This window comes from Pinus tabuliformis, chromosome 7, assembly GCF_031772625.1.
Source record: "Pinus tabuliformis cultivar Carrire ecotype Pingquan chromosome 7, CPIR1, whole genome shotgun sequence".
NCBI lineage: Eukaryota > Viridiplantae > Streptophyta > Pinopsida > Pinales > Pinaceae > Pinus > Pinus tabuliformis.
The window spans coordinates 1,750,920,135-1,750,944,921 of NC_142293.1; the positions used below are offsets into that span (position 1 = coordinate 1,750,920,135).

Genomic DNA, 24,787 nt, shown 5'->3' on the forward strand with positions numbered 1-24,787 from the left:
AACATCCAAGCAAAAGTCATCCTGGATCATATGAGTTCATTAGAGCTAGATTGTCCAGTTTAGTGCCTAGATATAGAGGGGGATTGAAGGCATGGTGGACATGTTTCTCCATGTGTTCTAATATATCCTTGATCCGGTCCAACTTCTCATACAAATTTCATTAACATGCTATCATGTCTTGCATATGCCAATGATTCCTTTGCATATCCTTCATAAAGCCAATGATGACATTCTTGTCATCATGGTGATCGCGTCCAAGGTGACCTAGTAGCAAGGTAATATGTTGAAGGGGGTTGTGCAAAGAGTCAAAAGGAGGGGGGGATTCTACTCTACCCAAGGACTAGGTTGGATTAACATCCAACTCTTCCTCCAAGTCCCTAATATCTTGTTTGTGTGTTTCTTTCTGCCCACAAGGCACCACTGCTCACCTGACTCGTCCTATCTTTCAATGCATCTATGTTTTAGTGCAGTGAACAGTAGGGTATTTTTTAATGATTTAAATATTTTCCTATATATAATATTGTAGGTGACTATGCTGGATTGAAAATTCATATGTATAGAATGTGGGTTAATATTCAATAAAAAACATATAATTTACTATTAAAATTGGTAAATATTTGACAACTATCATCCATTTAATCATATATATGTAAAAAATAGGCGATTTTAATGAAATTGGCGAATAGTTTTTTCAAAAAATAGCCCATTCGCGAAATTTCGCCCCTACAATTTTCCCGAGTGAATAGGCCTATCAATGATGGTCTGAAGAATCTGCACACTAGCTACCAATTCTCTTCTCTCACCCAACCTATAAGCCCATACAATGCTTCTCTGTTCATGCCCTAATGCTGACCTAAACCACCAACCTTGTGCTGGTTAGTCCACACAGGTCACTCGATTACGTGTTACTCACTATGGGGGGTTGCATTTAATAACTCATTTCCTTGGTTGTGTCTCTAAACCACTACCTTCATCTGCACACCACACCACACTAGAGTATTCGAATACATAACTATAAATTTAGACCACCACCTTCACTCACACCTAAAAGACCAAGATACTCCAATAATTTGTAGAGGGGGCTCTTTTCCACTGACCTCCACCTTGCTACCAAAATTTTTAACAACAACTTTTGAATAGAGAAGTTCCCAAGTCTTGCCTTAAGCCCTCAAAATCCATATGAAAATTGAGAGACCAACACATCCCCACCTAGGGTTTTAAACCTCCTCAAAAACTACGCAGACTCTCGAAAGAAAGAGTTGAACCAAGTCCAAGGATAACCTATCCCCCTTACCAAAATACTTCTAAAGCCTTATAGTGGATCCTCACCAATTGAGCATAACTCCAAGAAACACACAAGTTCTTCCCACAGTGAAAAATATACACCCAAATTGAGTTGTGATAAAACTAGAGTGATAGAACAAGGTAGATAGAATTAGCAAATTATTGAACCCCCATGCTTCCCACTGTCGAAATTGCTTCGAGCGCAAAACCCGTTGATTCCTTTCCAACCAGTGAATTCATGTATGAACAAAGTCCTGGGGAAAAGTCTCTTTCCTAAGAACCCACATAATCATTGAGAAGTGCCATAGGGCCACTAAATCTTCACCACCAAGGTTGAAGTGTAACACCTATAATATATTCCAGCAAAGGAGAGAGTTGGCCACTACGGATTCATGTTTATCCTTTTGAATAATAACTTTTAATAGCTCCTAAAACTCGGATGTAATCATGATTTTATAGAGATACTCGGCTTTGGTAACACTTTGATTTTTGATGCGATATTCAAGGATCCTTTCACAAGTTGGTGAAAAATTCTTGATGTTATAGAAGCGTCAATAGCGAAAATGTCGGTATCTTCTCCTTAATGTGCCGGATTTCTTCTTCTCCATGAGGCACAGGTTTGTGGTTGCTCAACAATAGGTTTGGACATAATTCTTCTTTTTCTATTTTCTGTATTAGGTCTCGTCCTTTTAGGGATTTCAGTAATCATACAAGGTGATCTTGTAATATATCACTATATTACTCTAAAGAATGTAGAATTGATTCTTCATCGAAGTGTCTCAATTTGATGTAAAGAGAGGTTGCTACTAACCTTATAAATGAGCTGTATGACACTTAGAATTCCTAAAAATTATTTGCGGCCCTTAAAGTTATTGTAGCTTATAATCAAATCTTTCAAATGGGCCTAATATGATTCCTATGCAGTTTAGTCATGGTAATTTTTTACAATTATTTACTTTTTTGGTTATCAAGAGTACCTTTAGTCCATAAAAGATGCCTCACGTGTATGATCTAGTTATAATATAGCTCAGATCTTATTGGTAATTTCAATACCTTCAGACATTCGATCTTCCTCAAAATATGCTCAGCCTAGGCTAGGCTTGTTTCCTAGCTTCTTGGATCTCCAATAGATGCTTATGAGCTTCTTCAACCTCTTCAACGTTTTAGAGAAGTTTTGCATCCTTGTTTTAGAGATCTTAACTCATAAACCAACCAAGAAACATATTATTCTAGTTGACCTTTTCCCTTCTTCACCTTAGGACTAATGGCATGTTAGAAAATTAGAAAGGCATAAATATTTTCTTATCTTGATAATTACTTGTGATGTATTGTTATCTTCTTTAGGTGTTCTTTAACTTATTTATGTCTTCTTTTATATTCTTATAATCAAGCATCTAACATAAATAAATGAAGATGAAAACAAAAGGGACTCCTAATGTAGGCTTCTAGCCATGGAAAAACCCCTCATAGTGGAAAGCCCACAAAATTTTATTTTCTTCTTCAAGAACCAAATAAAATGAGACAACCAAGACCCTTGAGCCAACAATAATATTTTCTTCAATCCACCGAGTCAACCTTCCAAGAAAACTAGACAAATCCCATTCAAGACCTCCGAAGTCAACATAAGTCAAACTCTCCAAAAATCTGAGTCAAGCATAGCCTCATCCCTTTCTTATTTCTGAAATATAGGCTTGCAATAATTTAGACCTATTGTAACCTCAAACAGTCCCAGAAACACGCACCTATGATCCAAATACAAGAGAAAAATAGACTACTTGACTTCATTGGAGTTCCTCCTTCCTTCGCTGGAGATTTTCTTTCTTTTCCAAGTCTTTTCACCTTCACTTCTATCCTTCACACTTCGTTGAGAATTTCTGATCAAATTCTTGATTGAATGTGTCATAATAGGTCAAATTCACTTCTATTTATAGTCGTTGAATCTACCTTATGATGCGGACTTGATTAATAGGAAATCTATGTTAGAAATGTTATAGAATCTACCAATTTGGCATAATGTAAGTGATTTTTCTTTATCTTCTAGCTTTGAATGGTATTTTGTTTACTATTATTTATCTTCAATGATATTTTATATGTCATGATTCTTCTCAAATTTATGCCTTACGTCATTTCGTTTACAACATCTGGTGCAATTGCTAGTTTTAGTAATTTTAAATGCAATTTTTGAAAGATCTTTAGAGTAACTCTCAACTCACAAAATATTTTTTTTCTTTCAAAAAATATTATATGTATATGAGTATAAAATGTTTTTTAACAAATTATATATGAAACATTTTATATATAACATATATATGATGATGATGATGATTAACATCCACTAAAAATGAAACATAAATTATTAGTATTTAATTTATAATATTGAAAAGTATTAGGGAAGCATTCCACAATGTTGGTAGTGTGTCAAATATTTTGAAATTTAGATGTAATATGAGTATAAATTGGAAACTACGGGATAAAAAAAATTTCATCTTCAACCCTCATAGTATAGCAATATGAAAAACTCTTTAACACGTGCTTTGGAAATTTGCCAATGGAAATTTGTTCTTATTGTAAAAATATTTATTAGATGTTTCTAAGCCTTTGAGACTTGCATTAATGACCTCCATATAAAATGTTAGTTTCATTTTCCCTTAAGCCTTTATCACCCAACAATTTATCCTTCAATTTTTATATAACAATATTTTTAACATTACCTTTATTTTGCAAATGATCTCTTCATTTACCTCCAATGGCCTATTTAGGACTATGAATCCTCATGCAAACCTCCATACCTACATAAATTAATTCATGAATTGAAGATGATATTTTTGAAATAGAGTACCTTCTCATAGCCATGATTTGAATGAGAGAAATACTTGTCTCAATTAGGAGAATAAGAAATAGGGTATGCATTTTAGCTAGAATATAAACAATTTTTGAATATATTTTGTATTCCTTCTTAACGCTCTTGATATACAATGACCCAAACCTCATATTCATACAAAACAATACGAAACAATAGAAGCGATGAGCATCTCTAAAATTATATATATTTTCAATGAATTTAAACAGTTAAACTAATTAAAACTACATTCACATACATATAGACACACATTATAAAACTAAGCTTCAGCTAAAAATAAATTTATATAGTAATTTTATTTAATCAATATAAATTAAGCATAAAGTCTCATATAAATACTAAGCATAATAAAAAATTAAATATGAAACATTATTATATATATATATATATATATATATATATATATAACATTTTCATTTTTTTTTTTTGGGGGTTAAATTGTGTTTCCTTGTAACAATGGAGTAAAATATAATATTAAAGAACCAAAGGTTAGTTTCTTAATGAGGAGAATGAACCAAAACAAGAGTTTTACTCTTTGTAGAGATGAATAAGATAACAAAGTACTAAGATAGTGAAAATTAAATATATAAAAACTAAACAACTAGCTTATTTTTCCTTGGAAGTAGAGAGTAGGAACTAAAAACTAGTGGAATAGAAATATAGCAAAAATCAAAAAGAGGGATCAAAACCCATGGCGACAACTTTGATGAGATATTTTTTGTCATCTAGGATTCCTCTAGCCAAAGGTGGGATGCCAAGGTATTTTTTCGGTGCGTTCTATCCTTTGATATAGGTCATTCATATGGTGACATACATGCTCAAGTGAATTAAGGACATTTTATTGAGGTTCATGTTGGTCCAATATGGTTATTCCAAGGAGGAAATTCTTGTGAAAATATAAATATGTAATGTGCATATATTGGTTGAAGCATCCATTAGTATGCCAAGTATTTTGTACCTAGTCTGCCTTATCAACAAGTTCCTTTGTGTTCGAGATTTGGTTCATGTGAGAGGTTCCTTACCCATAGAATATGTAAGTTCCTCCTAGATGTGACTGAGCGTGAGCTTGTGAAAGTAGGCAGTGGTTTCCACCAAGTAGTGGTGCATACTGTAAATGTGTTAGAAAACTTGCACAAATGAATCTAGCTAGTAAAGGTTGAACACACAGCTTTGCAGAGCAAAAACACTAAAAGAAAATCGAAAGAACAAAAGAACGATTCATTAGAAAATAGGTTACAATGCTCATGATATAGCATTACTGGGTGAAGATCCCAAGGTAATGCACCATAGTGGCGATTAATGAGAATACTCAACACCTACAACAAGTTCCAGAGAGAGCTAGCCAGTTACAGAGTGAAAGAAGGAGCAAATCATGGAGTAAATCACGCAGAAGAACTAACCGGTTGCGGAGTTAAAGAAGGAGAAAATCAGGGAGTAAATCATGCAGAAGAACTAACCAGTTGCAAAGTTAAAGAGGGAGCAAATCAAGAAGTAAATCATGCAGAATGAATCTTGCATGTAGTCCCATGCTCTAACTAAGAGTCCACATGTAGGTGTGTAGTAGTTCCAACACCCCCCGTGAACACCACTATGGGGAAAAATAGAAAATGGGCCCTGGAAACTAATGCCAAAGGTCACCCAAAGTACAGTGCAACTTGTACTAAAATTTAGGAAAGAGGGAAAACCTCATGGGAAAAAACCCCCTCTCAAAATACAATGTAATCAAAAGAAAAGAGAAAGAAAAGACAGTTGCTAAGCAACTATGTCCTTCACTCCAAGATGATCGCATAGAGAGTGAAACTTCTGCTCAGTGAATGTCTTGGTGAAGATGTCTGCAGTCTGTTCTGCTGATGTACTAAGTCTCTGATGTAGTGCATATGGATCTCTAGGTGCTTCGTCCGCTGCCGCTGTACTAGATCCCTACAAAATTTGAGAGTGCTTTGGTTGTCACACCAGATGACAATTGGCTGGTGGAACTGGATGCCCAACTCAGTGAGGAAGTGTTGTAGCCACAGAGCCTGAATGGTGATGTTGACTACTCCTCTGTACTCGGCCTCAGCTGAAGAGAGAGGAATAACAACCTGCTTCTTGCTCGACCAACAGATAGGGCCAGATCCTAGACTGAGTGAATATCTAGAGGTGGACTTGCGATCAATGTTGTCTCCCGCCCAATCAGAATCTGTGAAGCCAAGGAGATTCAATGCAGTGCCTGCTGCATAGTGAATCTCGAAGGTGATGGTGCCCTGCACATATCGGAGGATGCACTTGGCAGCATTCCAGTGTATCTCATGCGACTCCTGCATGTATTTGGAAACTGCCCCTATTATATATGAGAGATCTGGTCTGGAGTGGGTGAGGTACAATAAGCTCCCCACTAGCTGTCGGTAGAGAGTGTTGTCAACTAATGGAGTGTCACCTCCATCCTCAAGGTAGACCCCAGACAGAAAAGGAGTCAGTCCTGGCTTGTAGTCAGTCATGCGAAATCTCTCGAGGAGATCATGTGCATACTTAGTCTAAGAGAGTTTGATGCCTGTGGCATCTTAGCTGATCTCAAGACCAAAAAAGAAGTGTAATGGACCCATGTCGGTCATCAAGAACCTATCATGCAAGGCCCTCTTGATTTTAGTAATGGTTGAAGCCGAGCTGCTAGTGATTAGGAGATCATCCACATACAAAACTAAGATAAGAAGAGAATCATGTGTCTTGAGCATGTAAACATTTGGATCAGACTTACATCTTTCAAACTTTTGTGATAAAAGAAAAGAATCCATCTTTTCATACCAAGCTCTCGGGGCTTGCTTAAGGCTGTAGAGAGATTTCTTCAGTCTGCAGACCAAAGATGAATCCTGAATGAAACCATGTGGTTGCTCCATGTAGATCTCCTCATATAGGTCTTTGTGAAGAAAGGCATTCTTCACATCCATTTGATGTACTTCCCACCCCTGGGTAGTCGCAATGGCAAGTGTAAGGCGTATGGAATCCATCTTTGCTACTGGCACAAAGGTCTCATCATAATCAATGCCATGCACTTGTTGGAAGCCTTTGGCTACTAGCCTTTCTTTCTGTCTGGTGATTTTCCCATTTGCAGCACTCTTGGTCCTATAGACCCATTTGCATCGGACAAGTTTCCTTCCTGAAGGAAGGAAGACCAGATCCCAGGTCTGGTTCTCGAGGAGGGAGTTATACTCCTCCTCCATGGTGTACTCCCAAGATGGATGCCCAGTTGCCTCAACATAAGACTGTGGATAAGAAGAATGAGCCAAATGACAATGCCAGGATTGCGATGGTTCAGTGGCAGTGAGGGCAAGAGGAGGCTCAATAAACTCTGAGCTAGTCCTCTGTAGATCATAATTATCCCCCACAAGACCATTTCCAGCAACTGGGTGGTCTTGTGCATATATCTCACGTAAGCTCCTTGTTCTCTTATTTATGATAGGGGAATATGATTCACTGCTGGAAGCCCGATCTGGGCTTGGATGTGGATCATCATATGCATGCACTAGATTTGTATCTGAAGACTCTGTCTTTGCATTTGCATGCTCTACCTCGACATCTGCATGCTCTGTATGTGCATCTGAGTGTACTGAGTCGTCATCTCGGAAATGAGGTAGATAAAATGTGTCTGCATGCGGCAATTGAGGTGCATACGAGAGACTTTCCTCAAATTTGACACCTCTCTCAATGATGAACTTGTCCGTAGAGGAAATTAGGAGTCGGTATCGCTGCACACCATTAGGGTATCCAACAAAGATGCACTCAATGCTCTGTGTATCAAGAGCATTTCTCTTTTCAGAGGGGATTGTGGCCCATGCTCGGGAGTGGAAAACACAAAGTGGGTGACCTCTGGTTTAGTGCCACTCCAAGCCTCAAAGGGGGTCTGATCCTTGATAGACCTATGAGGAGATCTGTTCTGGATGTAGTTAGCACAATTAAGTGCTTCAGCCCATAGCTTATGAGGTAGTGACTTAGCATGCAACATGCCGGAAGCCATCTCTTTGAGAGATCGGTTCTTTCTCTCAACTATTCTGTTCTGCTACGGAGTGTATGGAATTGTTTACTGCAATTGTATGCCAGACTGAAGGCAAAGGTTCCAAAATTTTGTGTTAACATGTTCCCCCCCATTGTCTGTACAGAGGGCTTTGATCTTTCTCTCTAACTGTGTCTCAACTAGTGCTTTGAAATCTTCAAAGTGCGCAAAAACTTCAGATTTGGCCCTAAGAAGATACACCCAAGTATACCGTGAGAAATCATCAATAAATGTAAGCACATACCTTGCTTTGTTGACAGAAGGATGAGGAAAAGGCCCGATGAGATCACTATGGATCAGATCTAGAGGAGAGCATGCTCTGTGAGTCTTGCCGGTGTCAAAATTTTCTCTAGGATGTATGCCAAGGACACACTCTTCACAAACTCCTTTGGAGAAACTGATATTTGGCAAGCCTTCCACCATCTCATTCTTTCTTAGTTGTTGCATATACCTGTAATTTAAGTGACCAAACCTCTCATGCCAAAACCTACTACTATCATAAGCATGTGTGGGCAATAAAGAGGATTGAAATTCAATAAATTCAGAAAATGTATATAGTCTGGCTCCATTGTTTACCTCACCGGTTGCAATTTTGGAGCTGCTATGTAGGTCATATATGTTCACTGCATCTGGAGTGAATTCCACTCTCTTTCTAGTGTCGGAATGACTGATTTGATAAACTGAAAGTAGGTTTACCAAAAGTTTTGGAACATGAAGCACATCTTCAAAGCTTCCGTGTAAAAGTTCCACTCTACCTTTTCTGGTGACCTCAATAGGTGAGTCATCTCCCATGAGGATGGGAGGTCCTTTGCATGCATCCAAAGAAGAATAGACTTCCTTTGCAGCATCCATATGATGTGATGCACCAGAATCTATAATTCATGCATAAAGAGAAGAATTTCCCGTGTTACGGATCCTCAGTTTTCTTCTTGGCGCCCTGAGGGATGTGGTCCCCAAGCTTGTGCTTCTGAAGGATTTCTACCATTTGGTCAATTTGTTTCTTCATGCAAGAGGATTCTGGATGGAATCCTCTTTGACAGGTGCGTCTGTTTCCTTTCCTCCCTTTCTCTTTTCTCGAGCTAGAGAAGTCATTGAAGGGCTTGGTGTACCCTTCCTTCTTTGGATGGGAATGCGCTTTTCCCTTATCTTTTTGCCACTGATTTTTCTAATTTGAATACTTGATCTGTGATTTTTATTGTGTCTACCATCATGCATATAAAGTGCATGCACTTTTGGAGGTTTGATTTTCCCCTTGCCAATGAGTTTATCTTGCTAAAAAATAAGGGAATCCATAAATTCTTTGAGAGAAGGCATGGTGTATGATTTACCTATTGCCAGACTTACTGAATGAAATGTAGACACAAAGATGGAGTATTCCAGTCCGAGCTTTGACATAATAGAGAGAACTTGGCGACTATCCTCCTTGGATTTGTCAATTCCACAACCCTTGAGTTGCAGCAATAGATCATTATATTTGGTGAAGAAGTCTTGAATTCTATCATAGTTCCGTGGATCCAATGACAACAACTCCACTTTGAGCAGATGTCCTTTCATCTCATCCTATTTCCTATAGATTTCTTCAACCTTTTTCGAAATATCATTGGGAGTATTGCAGGTAGATAGATGAAACTGCAAATCTGGAGAGATGCACATGCATATGGATCCGTGGGCCTCATCCATACGGTTGAGGTACTTGGATTTCTCTATGGTTGAAGTGGGTTCCACTTCTGTAGCCATGGTAATCATGTACAACCCTTTATGATGAAGGTATCGAGCCATTTGGTCCTTCCATTCGTGACAATTGTACGGTGTTAGGATCGATGCTTTGGGAAACTCCATTTTCCTATCGATCTTCAATCTCCAAGCTGTAATACCTGAAAAATAAAGTACTAATGCGCGTTTTATCTAGTGACCTGTGGGCTCTGATACCATGTAAATGTGTTAGACAACCTGCACAGATGAATCTAGCTAGTAAAGGTTGAACACACAACTTTGCAGAGCAAAAACACTAAAAGAAAATCAAAAGAAAAAAAGAATGATTCATTAGAAAATAGGTTACAATGCTCATGATATAGAATTACTGGGTGAAGATCCCAAGTTAATGCACCATAGTGGTGATCAATGAGAAGACTCAACACCTACAACAAGTTCTAGAGAGAACTAGTAGTTATGGAGTGAAAGAAGGAGCAAATCAGGGAGTAAATCATGCAGAAGAACTAACCAGTTGCGGAGTTAAAGAAGGAGCAAATCAGGGAGTAAATCATGCAGAAGAACTAACCAGTTGTGGAGTTAAAGAAGGAGAAAATCAAGGAGTAAATCATGCAGAATGAATCTTGCATGTAGTCCCATGCTCTAACTAAGAGTTCACATGTAGGTGTGTAGTAGTTCCAACACATACATGTGCTTCCCCATGGGCTTGTTCTTGATAGTAAATTTCTCCCTTGTCGATGTAGGTTCACTAACAAGGCATAGAAGAGAGCCCATAAAGGATTAAGTGGCATAAGGCAGATAAATGGGTGGTGAGAGATTTAGAAAGGTAATGGGGGGTGGGAGGAGGAGTGGAGGGGCAGAGGGTGAAGAAATGGGTGAGAGAGACAACACAAGGAGGACCATGACTTACGGAACTAGCCAGAAACATCCAAGGAAATATGGTGCCAAGCCTACCAGATAAGGAGCAGGACAAAAATTACAAAGCCAGATGAAGTTAACACCTGAAGGCTTTTTTTGCTGCAATAGTAACATCAATTAGGTCGTTGAACTGTTAGGTGGAAATGGCAAGAGGTTCATGAGTGATTAAGGTTTGTTATAGTTCTACAAATGACGGACCTTTATAGACATCACCATTCTGTCATTACCCTCCAGCCACAAGGCAACTACTACATGATAAGGAATAGTTAACCAGAGATGGAACCCACTCATGGGGAGGATATGGAGCCTCCCCCCCGAGCTAAGGAAAATGTTCTAGGACACACAGAAGATGTCAGGAAGGACCATCAGGAAGATACAGGAACAGAGCACGAAAACGTGCCACAGAATACCAATAGAAATGAAGAACCCAAAGTGACATTGGCAACATGCAAGCTTGTAGAAGTAGACAGACCTAAGATTGAGCTCCCAAGTCATTAGATCAACACTCAAATCTAGTATATGAAGGATCATGCATTGATTGGAAAGTTCATAGGCCTTTGGCCCATAGAGAAAGCACTGCATGGATGGATCGCAGCCAAATGGAAACCAAAGTACCACATTACTCTGCAGTTAGGGCCCAAGGGTTTCTTTACTGCAATCTTTAACTATTTAGAGGACCGAAATAGGGTACTTGATGGCAGACCATATTTTTTCAATGCAACAGGACTATACCTGTGAGACTAGATTGAGCGTTTCAATCCGGAGAAGGAAGATCTGAGATGGGCACCGGTTTGGATTCGCCTTTACTCCCTCCCTTTTGAATACTGGGATGAAGACTTGCTGCAAGATATTGGGAATGGTTTGGGCAAATTCATCAAAGTTGCAGAGGAGACGAAACTGAAGCGATATACCTCATATGCATGAATAGTGTATATATGCACCTCACCAAAGCTCTCCTAGATGCAGTAAGCCTATATCATGATGATTTCGAATGGATACAGTTAATAGATTATGAGCATGTCCCATTCCATTGTAGAAAATGCCATGCCCTTGGCCATTTATTTCGAGATTGTCCCTCTACTCTAAAATCCTTGAGCTCTCCCATAATGGATAAATCTGACTCGGATGGGTTTACCAAAGTATCTAATTGCAAAAAGACCCACAAAAAGCCCTCTTCATCCGTAAAAAAACCTGTTGCCAATACCTCCATGGCATCAACCAGTAATTTGAAGCCCTAATTTAACCGGAGGTTCATATCTTAGAAAACCTTGACCACCCTGAAGAAATTCCTAAGATGAATCCCCAACCCACTACCTCAAGCTCAAAGAAAGTCCAAAAATCTACACAATCCTCAGATCACAAATCTGACCCTTCCAGTAAATCTCCAAAATGGAATGTTCAAGGAATGGAGGTAGATAGCATGCAACAGGAACCCAAAACTATAGATGACATAGAGGTAGAGTGAGAAGAAGCCCAACACATGGAAGAGGAGTTAGAGAGCTTCGACATTGGAGACTTGGATATACTGGGACTAGAACAAGCATGTAAGAAAAAAGAATATGATAAGATCACAAAAAGGCAGCTGGAAAACTTAGAAGTCATTCTCTCCAGAGCACAGCAACAAAGATCACTAGGTATCCAAACTAGAAGTCAATGGGATGGAAGAAACATCTTCAAAGATAATAAAAAACAAGGAAGGAAAATAGATCTTCAAAGAACCATCCACATAGGAGAGATGCTGGTGGAATCCGAAAGATATTCCACGCTTACAAAGTATTACAATCCCCTTCCCAACCGTGCATCACGAAGCTCATTTCATGGAACATTAGAGGGCTCAACAGCCCCGAGAATTATAGACTGATAAAAAACATGTTTCAATAGGAGAAACCTCAAGTATTCTTCTTGCAGGAGACCAAATGTAACTCTACAATGCTGGATCAGATCCTTGCCAAAGCATGGCCAGGTAGTAAAGCGGTTGCAGTAGATGCCACATGAGCATCAAGAGGACTGGAAATAGTGTGGGATGAAAGAGCCATAACACTTACCAACATTCATGCTACTAAGAACTTTATTCAAGCCACCTTCCATATTATAGGGACAAATGTTCATGGACACATAACCAATGTCTACTTCCCCCAGGATGCAATAAGCAATGTAGACATTCTGAATACTTTAGCTCAGATCAACTCAAAAAGAACTCATCCACTTTGGATTACAGGAGGAGATTTCAATATCATAACAAAATTGGAGGAAAAAAGAGGGGAAAGGGCCAAGCTAGACAATGAAAGAACTCACTTCAAAAACTTCATCCAAGACAACTGGCTCATATATATGTCATTTATCAATGGAATATTCACATGGAACAACAAACGAGTGGGTTCTCATCAAATTGCCTCTCGATTGGATTGATTCCTGCTTTCCGACAATGCAATCCATCTTGGAGGGGACTTCTCAGCCTCAACCTTACAGCTCTCAGGCTCAGATTACTGGCCTATTGTGGTTCAATGGCAAAGACCGGGAAATAATACACGCAGGCCCTTTCGCTTTGAAGCCTTTTGGTTGGCTCACCCAGACTTTCACAACCTAATTAATGCAGTCTCGAAAAATTTCAAACTGATGGAAGGAACAAAAATGTATCAGCTCCAGAAAAAACTCAGAAATATCAAGAATAACATCAAACAATGGAATCACTTTACCTTTGGAAATATTTTCCAAGCACAAGGTGCTCTGGATCAAGAAATGAAAAAATCACAATAGAGAATCATTGTAGAAGGAAGATCTGAAGCCCTAGCAGAACAGGAAAGACACCTACAATTGCAAATCTCAGAAAGAGCAAAGCAGGGAAAAATTCTCTGGAAGCAAAAGTCATGAATTTGATGGCTTAAAGAGGGTGAACGCAACACAAAGTTCTTCCATCACACTACTATCTAAAGGAGAATGCATAACAACATTTCTCACATCCAAAATCGGCAAGGGGAGCAACTAGAAAAACACGAGGATATTGAATAGGAACTCCTCACCCAGTTTCAGAAGGTGCATCAGGAACCTCAGATTGATCAGATGCCAACTATAGAGAAAATCACCAAGAATATTCCTAAGATCATTACAGAGGAACACAATCAAATCCTGAGAAGTGGAGACAGCTATGCGACAACTTAAAATAGGAAAAGCACCTGGCTCAGATGGCTTCACATCCAATTTCTTCCACAACTTCTAGGGAATAATCAAGGAGGAAGTATGGAAAGTAGTTGAGGAATCCAAGACCACTAGATGGATGCTTCCATCCTTGAACGCAACCTTCATTTCCCTCATTCCTAAGGAAGATCATTGCCAGACCGTGGACAAATTCCGACCTATTTCACTATGTAATGTCATATATAAAATCGTCTCCAAAGTTATTGCCTCATGACTAAAACCCTTGCTTCCATTACTTATCTCACCAGAGCAATCAAGATATGTGGAAGGAAGGCAAATCACGCATGGTATTATTCTCACTCACGAGATCATTCACTCCTTAAAGTAGTTCAAAAAAATAGGTATGCTCCTAAAAATCGATCTCTCTAATGCTTTTGATAGTCTAAGCTAGAAGTATATTAAAAAAATGTTGCTCGCCTTTGGCTTCATCCCCCATTGGGTTAGGTGGATAGTGAGTCTTATTACATCTACCTTCTTCTCAGTTCTAGTCAATGGGATCCTATCCACCCCCTTTCACCCATCCAGAGGCATTCGACAAGGGTACCCCTCTCCCCTTTTTTGTTTGTCATTATGGTGGAGGGTCTTGGACGATACATCAAAGAAGCCCTTCATTCCCATCAATTAAGAGGCCTATCCTTTCCCAACACCCCTGCCTTTACCCACCAGCAATTCATGGATGAAAACATGTTATTTGGTCATCCCTCGGTCCAAGAAGCCCTCAAATTAAAATCCATTTTATCTGATTTTTCGGACGCCTTTGGAGCTTGCATTAACAAAGCTAAATCCCAAATTTTTTTCTTTCAAACCCCTAATATAACCTAATCCTCAATTGCTAGGATCCTAGGCTTCTTGAAGGCAGTTCTCCCCTCCAAATACCTGGGTGCTCCCATGACTGCCTCTGCTTTAAAGCATTCATCTTGGTTTGTGCTCTTAGAAAAACTGGAAGCTCGTATCTCTTCTTGGACCTTCAGAGCAGTCAACATGGAAAATTGTCTGGTTTTAATCAAAGCAATGTTATAATCCATGTCGTTTTACCTCTTTTCAGTTCTAGAAGCACCCAAATGGGTTCTCAAAGCAATCAAAAATCTTCAACGAGATTTTTTGTGGGGAAATACGAAACAAAAGAGAAAATGGGCATTATTAAAATGGGACACAATATTCCTCCCAAAAAATTCTGGAGGTACTGGGTTACGTGATCCTCAACACAACAACGTGGTCATGGGAGCACGTATCTGGTGGAAATGGATCTCGGACCCACATACTCCTTGGGCTATCCTCTGGACAGCAAAATATGCCAATAATATACCAGTAGATGAATTAATTCGGCTTAAAGACGTTGGCCCAAGCTCCCTAATTTGGAATGCAACGAAGCAACATAAAGAGCCAATTCAACAACACAGCTTCTAGGAAATCAGAAAGGGTGGCAGCGCAAGGTTTTGGGAAGATTATTGGTAGTAACGACCCAAATTGAAGAATCTAATCACACCCCACCAACTACAGGATTGGGTAGAGCAATCGAGGATCAAGGTAAATCAACATTGGGAGCCCACTTCCACCCAAGGATACAGGCAATGAATAAGCTCGAACCACATTCTCAGGCAAGGGACGTAGTCCATCAAAGATAATCTAGGAACAGAGCTCTCAAAGAGGAAAATACACTACTTTGATAACAAGGATATAATTAGATGGGGTTATGAAATGAGAGGAACCTTCATGTCACAAGAAGCCTATCATATAATTCCTAGAAACCACATAGTCAAGGATCATCTCTGGAACAAAGTATGGGATCCCCAAATTTGGCCAAAAATATCCACCTTCCTCTGGTTGCTTTGTCAAAACAAAATCCTTACTTGGGACAATCTATGGAAAATGAGCTTTCATGGACCTTTTATGTGCCCAAATTGTAAACAAGCGGAAGAAACTACTGAACATCTCTTAAACTCATGTCCGTTGGCAATTCAAATTTGGGAAAAAGCTAGCTTCAGATGCCAAAGAGATGGACGAAGTAAGGAGGATACTACCAACACTATCTACTCTTGGGAAACCCGTCCATACAAAAGCGAACTGCTAAATGCTTTATGGAAACTTATATCAGGTTTCCTCATGTGGACTGTCTGGAAAGAAAGAAATAGTTGCATCTTCAAGGACCACTCCTCTCCTTTAGAAGTCCTATGGGATAATATATGTCACAACCTTCGAGAAAACTTACTACTCCAAACATGGCTTGATGATGATTTTCCCTCCACTCCACAGGAACAAAATATATGGGTAAATTGGAATCCACAGTGGAACGAGAAGCATTCACACCAAAGTAAAAATTCTCCTTTAGGAGTGACACTTGATAGATGGACTCCCCCACCCCGACATATGATACAACTTAATTTTGATGGAGAATCTAAAGGAAATCCAGGCCAAGCAAGATATAGAGGAATCTTTAGGAATCACAAAGGCGATGCTCTCCTAACTTTTATGGGTTCAATTGGTTGGGATACAAATAACTCGGCTGAATTAGAAGGCTTATGGCAGGGGCTCCTCCTTTCTCAGCTCCATGGTTTCTTCCCACTTATAATTGAAGGGGATTCTTAGATTCTTATTAACATGGTTAATCAGATATTATAGGGAACTCCATCACACAAATTTGGTAGCAGTTGGAGATTGGCTGAGTGGTTGGAGCAGATTGAACAATGGCTATTAACTCATAGAGCAGTCACCATTAAGCACATTTGTCGGAATGGTAACAGAGTAGCCGATTTTTTAGCTAACGTCGGAATGGATAGTGGAAAGTCTCTTCATGTAGGAACACTTAGCGCTATTTCCACCACCTCTGAATTGCAGGGTGAAAATGATTTGGTGAAAAATGAAAGGGAAAATGAAGAAGAAACACACCCAGATGCGGGTGATTGCACTGCTCATAAATGTGATTAGATGGTCGGCTGGGAGACAGGATGGCCATATGGCCGCCAGTGTCATCCCCAATTCCAACATGAAACTAATTCACTCCACCTTGCAGAGGACATTAAATGCCTCTGAATGCTGAGCCACCTCCATCATTCTCATAGACACGGCCTCTGAGGAACTGTCTGTAATTACTCCCTTGCTCCATTACGTCTGCCCTTCGCAAGCTGCAAAACATTGCATTCGCACAATGACCGGTAGTAGATGTTGGTTTCTTCCTTGCCTTGATCTCGACAATGGTTTTCATTTCTCTCACTCCAGCCTTTGCATCTTAGACTAGGCCCAGACCTCCCCTGCTCACTCTCTGCATCGAAACTCAATTAATTCCTTTACTATCACCCCAACTCTTAATCCTGCTATGGTTCGCATTAGGTATCGTATGCGTATTAGGCATGGCGGAACTCGTGGAGGCATCATCCACTCTCCGGCTTCGATTAGCTCTGCCACCATTTCCCATGACTCCTCCTCTGATATGCTCAATCCGCTTAGCTCTCCCTCTCGCCGCTACCCAAACACCAGAAGCGGAAGGGGTAGTGGTGTTCACTCAATGAATTTCCCCCTCCCACCATCTCCTACTCACCATAACACTCAGTTCCACTTCCGTAGCTCCTTAAATTGGCCTGTTATCACTGATACTGTGACCTTCTCCTTCTCGGAAGAGACTGAGCCACAAACTCCTCCGTCTGGGCACAATGACAAGAAAAGCAAAGAAACTCCAAGCAGTTGTGGTATTAGCATTCCTGGCAATCGGCATCCTAGCGAAGGCAAAGCGACTCTGCCTGGCGAAGCTATAGCTGGCATTCCACCAGCTGAGGATGGCCGACATGGTGACACAGCGACATCAGGAAGTAGACAACCTGAAACATCTGAAAGGCAGATAGGCACAGGTGGTGCTGACGAGGCTCCTCCAGCTAAGGGTAGTGGCATGCCTCCAGCTCAGGGTAGTGACGTGCCTGCAGCTCAGGGTAGTGACGTGCCTCCAGCTCAAGGTAGTAGCATGCTGGATGAAGATGATGACTGGTACCAATTCACGTGTCAGATCGAAGAGGAACCGACAGTGAAGAATCTCCAGTCTTAACGCGTGGCATCCAATCATTATTTCTGCCAGGTGGATGTGTTTAAGTTTGAACAATATTTTTCGGTTAATTTTTTTTGATTCTATACATGCAATATCTCTCTCTGTTAGTTTGGATAAACAATGATTACCCATGTATGAGGCAGTAAAAAACTGATAGATTCATTTTTGTGATGATTGATGCTCAACAATTTTGAGGTCAAGATTTTCTATAACTTTTTTGTATCATATTAATAGAACAATATTACTTAGAAAAGAAAAACACCTGAAGGCTAAATCCACATAGTAGTTTTCAAAATACTAAAGCAAGTAGATAACAAGGGCAATCGAAATTAACCAGGCAGAAAAGCATAAGAGGAATAGAGAAGATCCAAAGAATGGGAGAGGGAGCACAAATCCAAAATGTATTTCCTAGCTAGGTGTAGTACAAAGGAGATATGTCAAAATATTTTTGCTAGTAAAGAGGATTATTTATACCCTATTTGCATAAGAGATTAGGTGCAAAAGCTAGGCAAAAAAATTATAGAGTCAGCATAAACCTTTTTGGAAATTACCTTCTACACTACAATTCCATATAAAAAAAGAAGAAATGACTCCACTAAAATGGTGGTTGTCAAATGGATGTTTTCAATTATTACAAAGCTAGGTATTGAAGGAGTGAGTCAAAGGATAACTACAATTGAAGTTGTCACGAGCCACAACTAGCGAGATAGGCTCGTTGCATTAGTCACCAACAACATCAAAATTCTCGTCACTCTAGAAGAGAATGTGAGGAACTATAGCCATAATTGGCTCCAGGTGGTCATCCACACGAGTGGACTCCTAACATATGGGCTTTATGCATGGATTGCAATCAAAACCTTAGTGCAGGGCCATTAGTGTTAATATTGAGAATGATAGACTACATGTAGAGTTGTGGAGTAACACAACCATAGTAACTATAGGGGCGTGTTTCCACGTCCCCTGGTTCTTTGGCTATTTGGGATCGTGGCAACCCCCTCCCTTTTTCTTAGAAAGCACCCCATGTAGGGATAAAGAAAGAGAGCATTAGAAAAAAGAACAAATACACACATCGACATCGATTTATTTTTATCTCAGGTTTATCAAGCATTGGGAGGGATCAAATCTCTTGATGTGTAAATCTCTAAAATTGCGATCTCAAGTTTATCAATGATTGGGAGGGATCAAATATATACATAGTTCACATTTAAATATTTTATTCAACATTGACATTGAAATATTTTATTCATGATTCATATTGAATTTTTTCTTTGTTATTAATAATTTTTAAAAGGTAATCAACTTGACATTAATAATTTAATTAATTACACATCCTCTTCTTATTAGAAGAGATTTTTTATTTTCAATTGCTATATATGTTATATAGTTTTCTATTCTTTATGAAGTAAGAATATAAATATTTTTTCTTCTATATAGATATATATGAAATTGATATTGAAATATAATTGTTAAAATAGATAATTTATTTAAATATCATGTTGAAATATTTTTATTAGGTAAAGGACATACACACATTCCTCACACTCAAAGTTAAAAATAGAAAATTATTTAAAGCTTATTGATGTTGCATGTTAACTATATAAAAGTGTGCAAGAGATCCAGCATGTCCTTTATTCTGGATATTATTTATAATTATTTTAATTTTAATTATAGTTGACATTGTTTATTTTATTTATTAAATATTTAATTTTTATATTAAAAGTCGTACACATTAAAGGTAGCTCAAGATTTGAACCCAAGACTTCCTAACCTAAAACTTCCTGCTGGATGAGACTTCATTTCCAAGACCACTGCCACTTGAGTTACCCTATACCTAATTTCCAAGACTACTACCACTTGAGTTACCCTATACCTAAATAAAAGATATATTTAAAAACTGAAACGCATTAAAACCTATAAAGCAGAGTATTAAAAACAAAAATAAAAAACAGTAGATGTATCAAGAAACGAATTAAAAATAAAATATATATTAAACATACCAAAATATACACTCATTTTATGTCTTTTTTCTGCTCGCCGTTAGGGGGGTGTTAGTGGAACATTGTAACCCAAGTTGCGTACCAGCCAACCATTCCTCAATTCTAGGCTTCTTGAGGTTTGTTCCGAACAGGGTAAAAAAAGCTTATGGATGAGCCTCTTCTCTCGTGGACAGATTATTTCTTCAGGTACAGGTTTTCATCGTGACGAGTCGACGACGTTATTTTTTCAACTTCTATTTCGACGGTATTACTATTCTCAACTACAATATGATGGTCGTAGTAAAGATCGAGTATATGTTTCTCTCTACAACGCCTGAAGAATGAGCATGTCTACTCGAACAAAAATCTAAAACAGAACTTTAACTTACCATAAGCTGCACATTTCCTGGTAGCACATTTCAATGTAATGTGCGTATTCTACAGTTGCGGATACTAATAGAATTTAACTACATGATCTATGTAATGATCTGCTGTAAATTTAAATGGGAGGAAGATAAATATTATTCTGGATGTGAATCATCCAAACTTTCTAAACCTTTTATCAAATGAAAAGTCCTAATAATTATTATAATTTTATGCATGTTTTAAAAGGGGAACGTGCAGATCGAAAACCAGTTTGTAACATGCCATTAATGGAAGGGCACCACAAACTCCTAAACTGTCTCGGTACTAATACACACAACAGAAGAGGCAAGTCAAAGCGAGTAGTTATTTAGAACAAATGATTAAATATCTCTTTCGGTTTCTCAAAGAAGGTTGTGATTCACACCCACTGGAATTGGAATTGGGGCATCTTTAAGTTAATTGGAATTGGGGCATCTTTAAGTTAATTGCAGATTCTCTAAATATTCGGAAATCAGACAAACATTAGTGCGGTAATTAAAAGCTTCCTTAAAATAACGAAATCTATGTATGTTGGGAAGGAATTAGTAGACTGATGACTGCACCGATGGCAGTGAACTAAAACTAGGGTTTAGGGTTTACTGTGTAAAGTTTACTTTCTGTTTACAATTCCAATTAATTGTTTAATTTTTCCCTGTAATTCAGGGTGTGTGATCACAATTTTTGTTTTAAGTTTACAAAATAATTTAAATTTGAAAAAATTGTAACCTAAGTAGTCCCAGCGCTTTCGACCTAGTCTTCTTCCTCTTTTTTTTTTTTTTTTTTTATTATTATTATTATTATTATTATTATTTTAGTTTATTTTATTTTGATTTTGATTTATATTTATTTATTTATTATTATTTTTTAACTTACTTATTTATTTATTTATTATTATTCTGAATTATTATTATTATTATTATTTTAGTTTATTTGATTTTGATTTTATTTATTTATTATTTATTTATTTATTTATTTTATTAGTATTGAGATTACACCGACTTTCCAGCCATCATCTCTATTGAGATTACTTGGCCTCTTTTCAATCTGAAACGCCTCCCTAAATTTCCGATGATGGAAGTGCGAAACCTTAGCAATAACACTAGCTTCCTCAATACAAACATGATGATTGGTTTTCTCGGCATGCTCAGTTAAAGAAGAAGACTTAGTACGCCTATGCTTAAGGTCTGGTGCATTTAAATTTACAAAATGAACTATGGTTAAGGTCATTATGAAAGAACAAAATTTACAAAGTAAGGGAATTGTAACCAGCCCAAACTAGCGTCAAACACATCTATATTGAGTAAAGAAAATAATCCATAACTAACCATTGTATCCAAATTGAAAGGAGGAATTTAAACAGAGTATTTGCCAAAATACATATTTACCAATCAATGATAGTAATAAGAGTTAAACAATCTTGAAATCGTGACCAAACCTTCCACTGCAAGGTTGGCCCTCAAAACCCTATTAAAAACCCTATCTTTTCAGGAGTTTGGATTAATACAATCGGGGGTAGAAAAACCCACAACCGAAAAATAAACTCAATCACTGTTAATCATTTAAACCCTAAAGAGTCAAGACTTGCTTAAGGCAAGGCAGAGCCTCATACCTGTGTGGGTTGCAACAAAGAGTTCCAGATTTTCTATCAAACTGGCACTGACATCCATCTTCTAGTGAGCTAAGGCTCTCCTACATCATAATATAGTCACAAGTTAAAGGAGGATAAAAAAAGAAATAACATGGTGGATGGATTGGGTTCTCTGTCACAATGAAATAACCATTAACAATTTAACATTACCTGATAGGAGGTGGATATGGCAGTGGTCGTCCACCTCCACGACATGAGTTCTGAGGAAAGTTGTAGTTGTAATGCCTGAAAGAGGTAAGGAAGAACCATAGTAAAACCTCTAGAAATGAACTATCACGATTCAACTATTAAAACAAAAATGTAAATCAAAAGGGAGAAAATCCAAAATCCACACGACAGATTTGCCTGTGTATTCGAGTAACCCTGAGGCGACATTACACAACTCATAGCTAAAAGGATTGGGTGCAGTGGAGTTTTGAATAAACTCTATTCGGTGCACAATGAGTGCAGGAAAGGTCGCTTGAGGAAGGAGGCTACCAACCCTACCAGGGTTTCAACGAACGTGGCTCCAAGATTCAGCTCAAGACAAATGACCAAGGAACAGAGACGAAGTAGTGGATCGTTTGTATACCTCCTCGAGTTTCGGCTGACAGTTGGATCCAGTATCACGATTGGATGGTATCGCTGGTCACAAGTGTCACTTGATGGAGAAAGGATCGGGCAGCTGGCTGCCATCCCATCACAGGCTAGCCAGAGCAGGCTGAAAGCAAAACATTAATGCACATACAATGCAAACCACGAAACACTAACCGAGATCTTAATTGCTATATAGATATAATGTCAGTGGATTATACGATAGTTATAATGAAAATCCAATTAAAGTACATCTCTCATACTTCTGCAGTAATGATATTGCACTTTTTATTGTATAAATGTAATGTGGTTAGGTTCAAATAATGTTTGTCGCCGTCAGAACTACGGTAAATATTTTTTTTCTTTATATGTATTTATGGGTGATCAGTGTTAATTGTAAGTAGGTGTTACAATTGGTATCAGACCTTAGGGTCACTACACTGAGGACTGATTGAATGATCTTAAAATTTAACAAAAATAGTTATGATGCACAGAGGAGCACTGGACGGAACCCAGAAGTATGGGTACAACTGGGAGAAACAAATGCCGACACCAATGATACTTTACTAGAAATAGTCCAACAGTGAAGAACATAAATGCAGAGTCTATGTGCTGATAACAAAAGATTACGTTTGGAGAAAGAGAAGATTATGAAAAGTCTGTCAAATAGACAGAATCAAAGGAATCTAGACCCCAGTCAAGGAGAAGAAAACAGAATGGCAATTCATAGACAACAAGAGCAGCATCTGGAGTTAGAAGAAGGACAAACAGGTAATGAGGAAGTGTCAGATAATGTTTCCAGTGAAAAGGGATTAAAAAGGCAGAAAACAAAACTTCAAGGAGAGTTCAAGAAGATCAAAGCACCAAACTATAACGATGAGGCAGAAGAAGTGGCAGAGGCCTGACTAATTAATATGAATAAATATTTGCAAATATATTAATATGATGAAAATTTGAGGGAAAGGTTAACAATCTATCAGTTACAAGTCAAGGCCACCCTGTGGTGGGAAGAAATCAAAACAGTCAAAGAAATTAATGAGCAGGAGATCACTTGTGAACAATTTCAAGGGAATTTTAAGGATAGATATTTGACAGAGCAAATTTATGATGATAAAGAAAAAGAATTTCATGACTTGAAACTAGGACAACATATTATGGATGAATTTATAACTAAATTCACGTCAATATTAAGATATGTTCCTTATATCCATGAAGAAAAAGCTAAAATCCACCATTTTATCAGTAGCCTACTTGCCTTCATGAAGGAGAAATTGGAATTTGATAATCGAAAAGTGATGGTTGAAGTAGTTTGAAAAGCTCGGATCTGCTACCAGCAAATGAAACAGAAAATCGAAGTGAATAAGAGTTGGCCAAGTAAGAAGGGGTAGAAATTTTTTACAAACATTAAGAACATGAAGAATATGGGAACCAGATTCCCAGGACGGAAAGCATCAAATGGATCTGCTAACCGAAATCAGAAGAAGTACAAACCTCAGAACGAAATAAAACAAAATGAAGCGTCAAGTAAGCTGGAAACCAATCAGGTTCCTGACCACCTTTGCAGTGTTGGGCTTGTGGGGAACCCCATTACTACAAGAACTATCCTCATGTAGGGAGAAAAAAACCTGTTTCAAATATTCATGAAGCTTCTATTGTTGGTGATGTGTCATGGAATGTACCTTGGATCAATGCAGTGTTGGAAGATTGCCAAGTAGATTATCAACCCTCAATGGTGGAACTTGAAGGTAAACTATCTGATTATCCTATTCCCATTTTAATAGATCCGGGGGCTAGCTTGAGCTATGTCAGTCCCAAAATAGTTGATGTATGCAACCTAAAAAGTTCAAAATTTAAGAACCCCTGATTGGTTCAACTAGCTACAGGTGCAAAAATAAGAGTCTGTGCAAAAGTAGAGGACTGTGAAATAAAAATGGTAGAACAACAGATTAGGATAGACTTAAATGTATTACCATTAGGTTCCTATGATGTCTTGATAGGCATGGACTGGTTGGAACGAAAGTGGGCCTTAGTAAACTGTAAAGATATGACTATTGATTTTTTGTCAAATGATGGTACTAGAATAGAGATTCAGGGAGTTAAAAGATAAGTCAAGTTACAATCTGTTACAACCCACCAACTAGTGAGATGCATGCGTAAA

General features: G+C 38.3%; 1 protein-coding gene across 15 annotated transcripts in view; it reads right to left on the minus strand.

Annotated features, from left to right (window-relative positions):
* The window catches only part of LOC149255345 (uncharacterized), a 30,142-nt gene extending 7,343 nt beyond the window's left edge, over nt 1–22,799 (minus strand). For 4 of the 15 annotated variants that reach the window (XR_016267225.1, XR_016267228.1, XR_016267230.1 and 1 more), the window contains exons 1-3: nt 22,543–22,795; nt 22,207–22,281; nt 22,018–22,097 (exon numbers count right to left, since the gene is read on the minus strand). Coding sequence is in view for 1 of the 15 variants with exons in the window: in XM_089460461.1 (XP_089316587.1) it covers nt 4,046–4,073; nt 22,018–22,097; nt 22,207–22,281; nt 22,543–22,731 (372 nt within the window). In the remaining 14 variants the exon portion in view is untranslated. Of the gene's footprint in view, nt 1–3,677; nt 4,074–22,017; nt 22,098–22,206; nt 22,282–22,401 lie in introns of those variants that run through there. The other 11 variants (XR_016267229.1, XR_016267227.1, XR_016267231.1 and 8 more) reach the window with 9 other exon arrangements.
* Nucleotides 22,800–24,787: the final 1,988 nt, after the last annotated feature.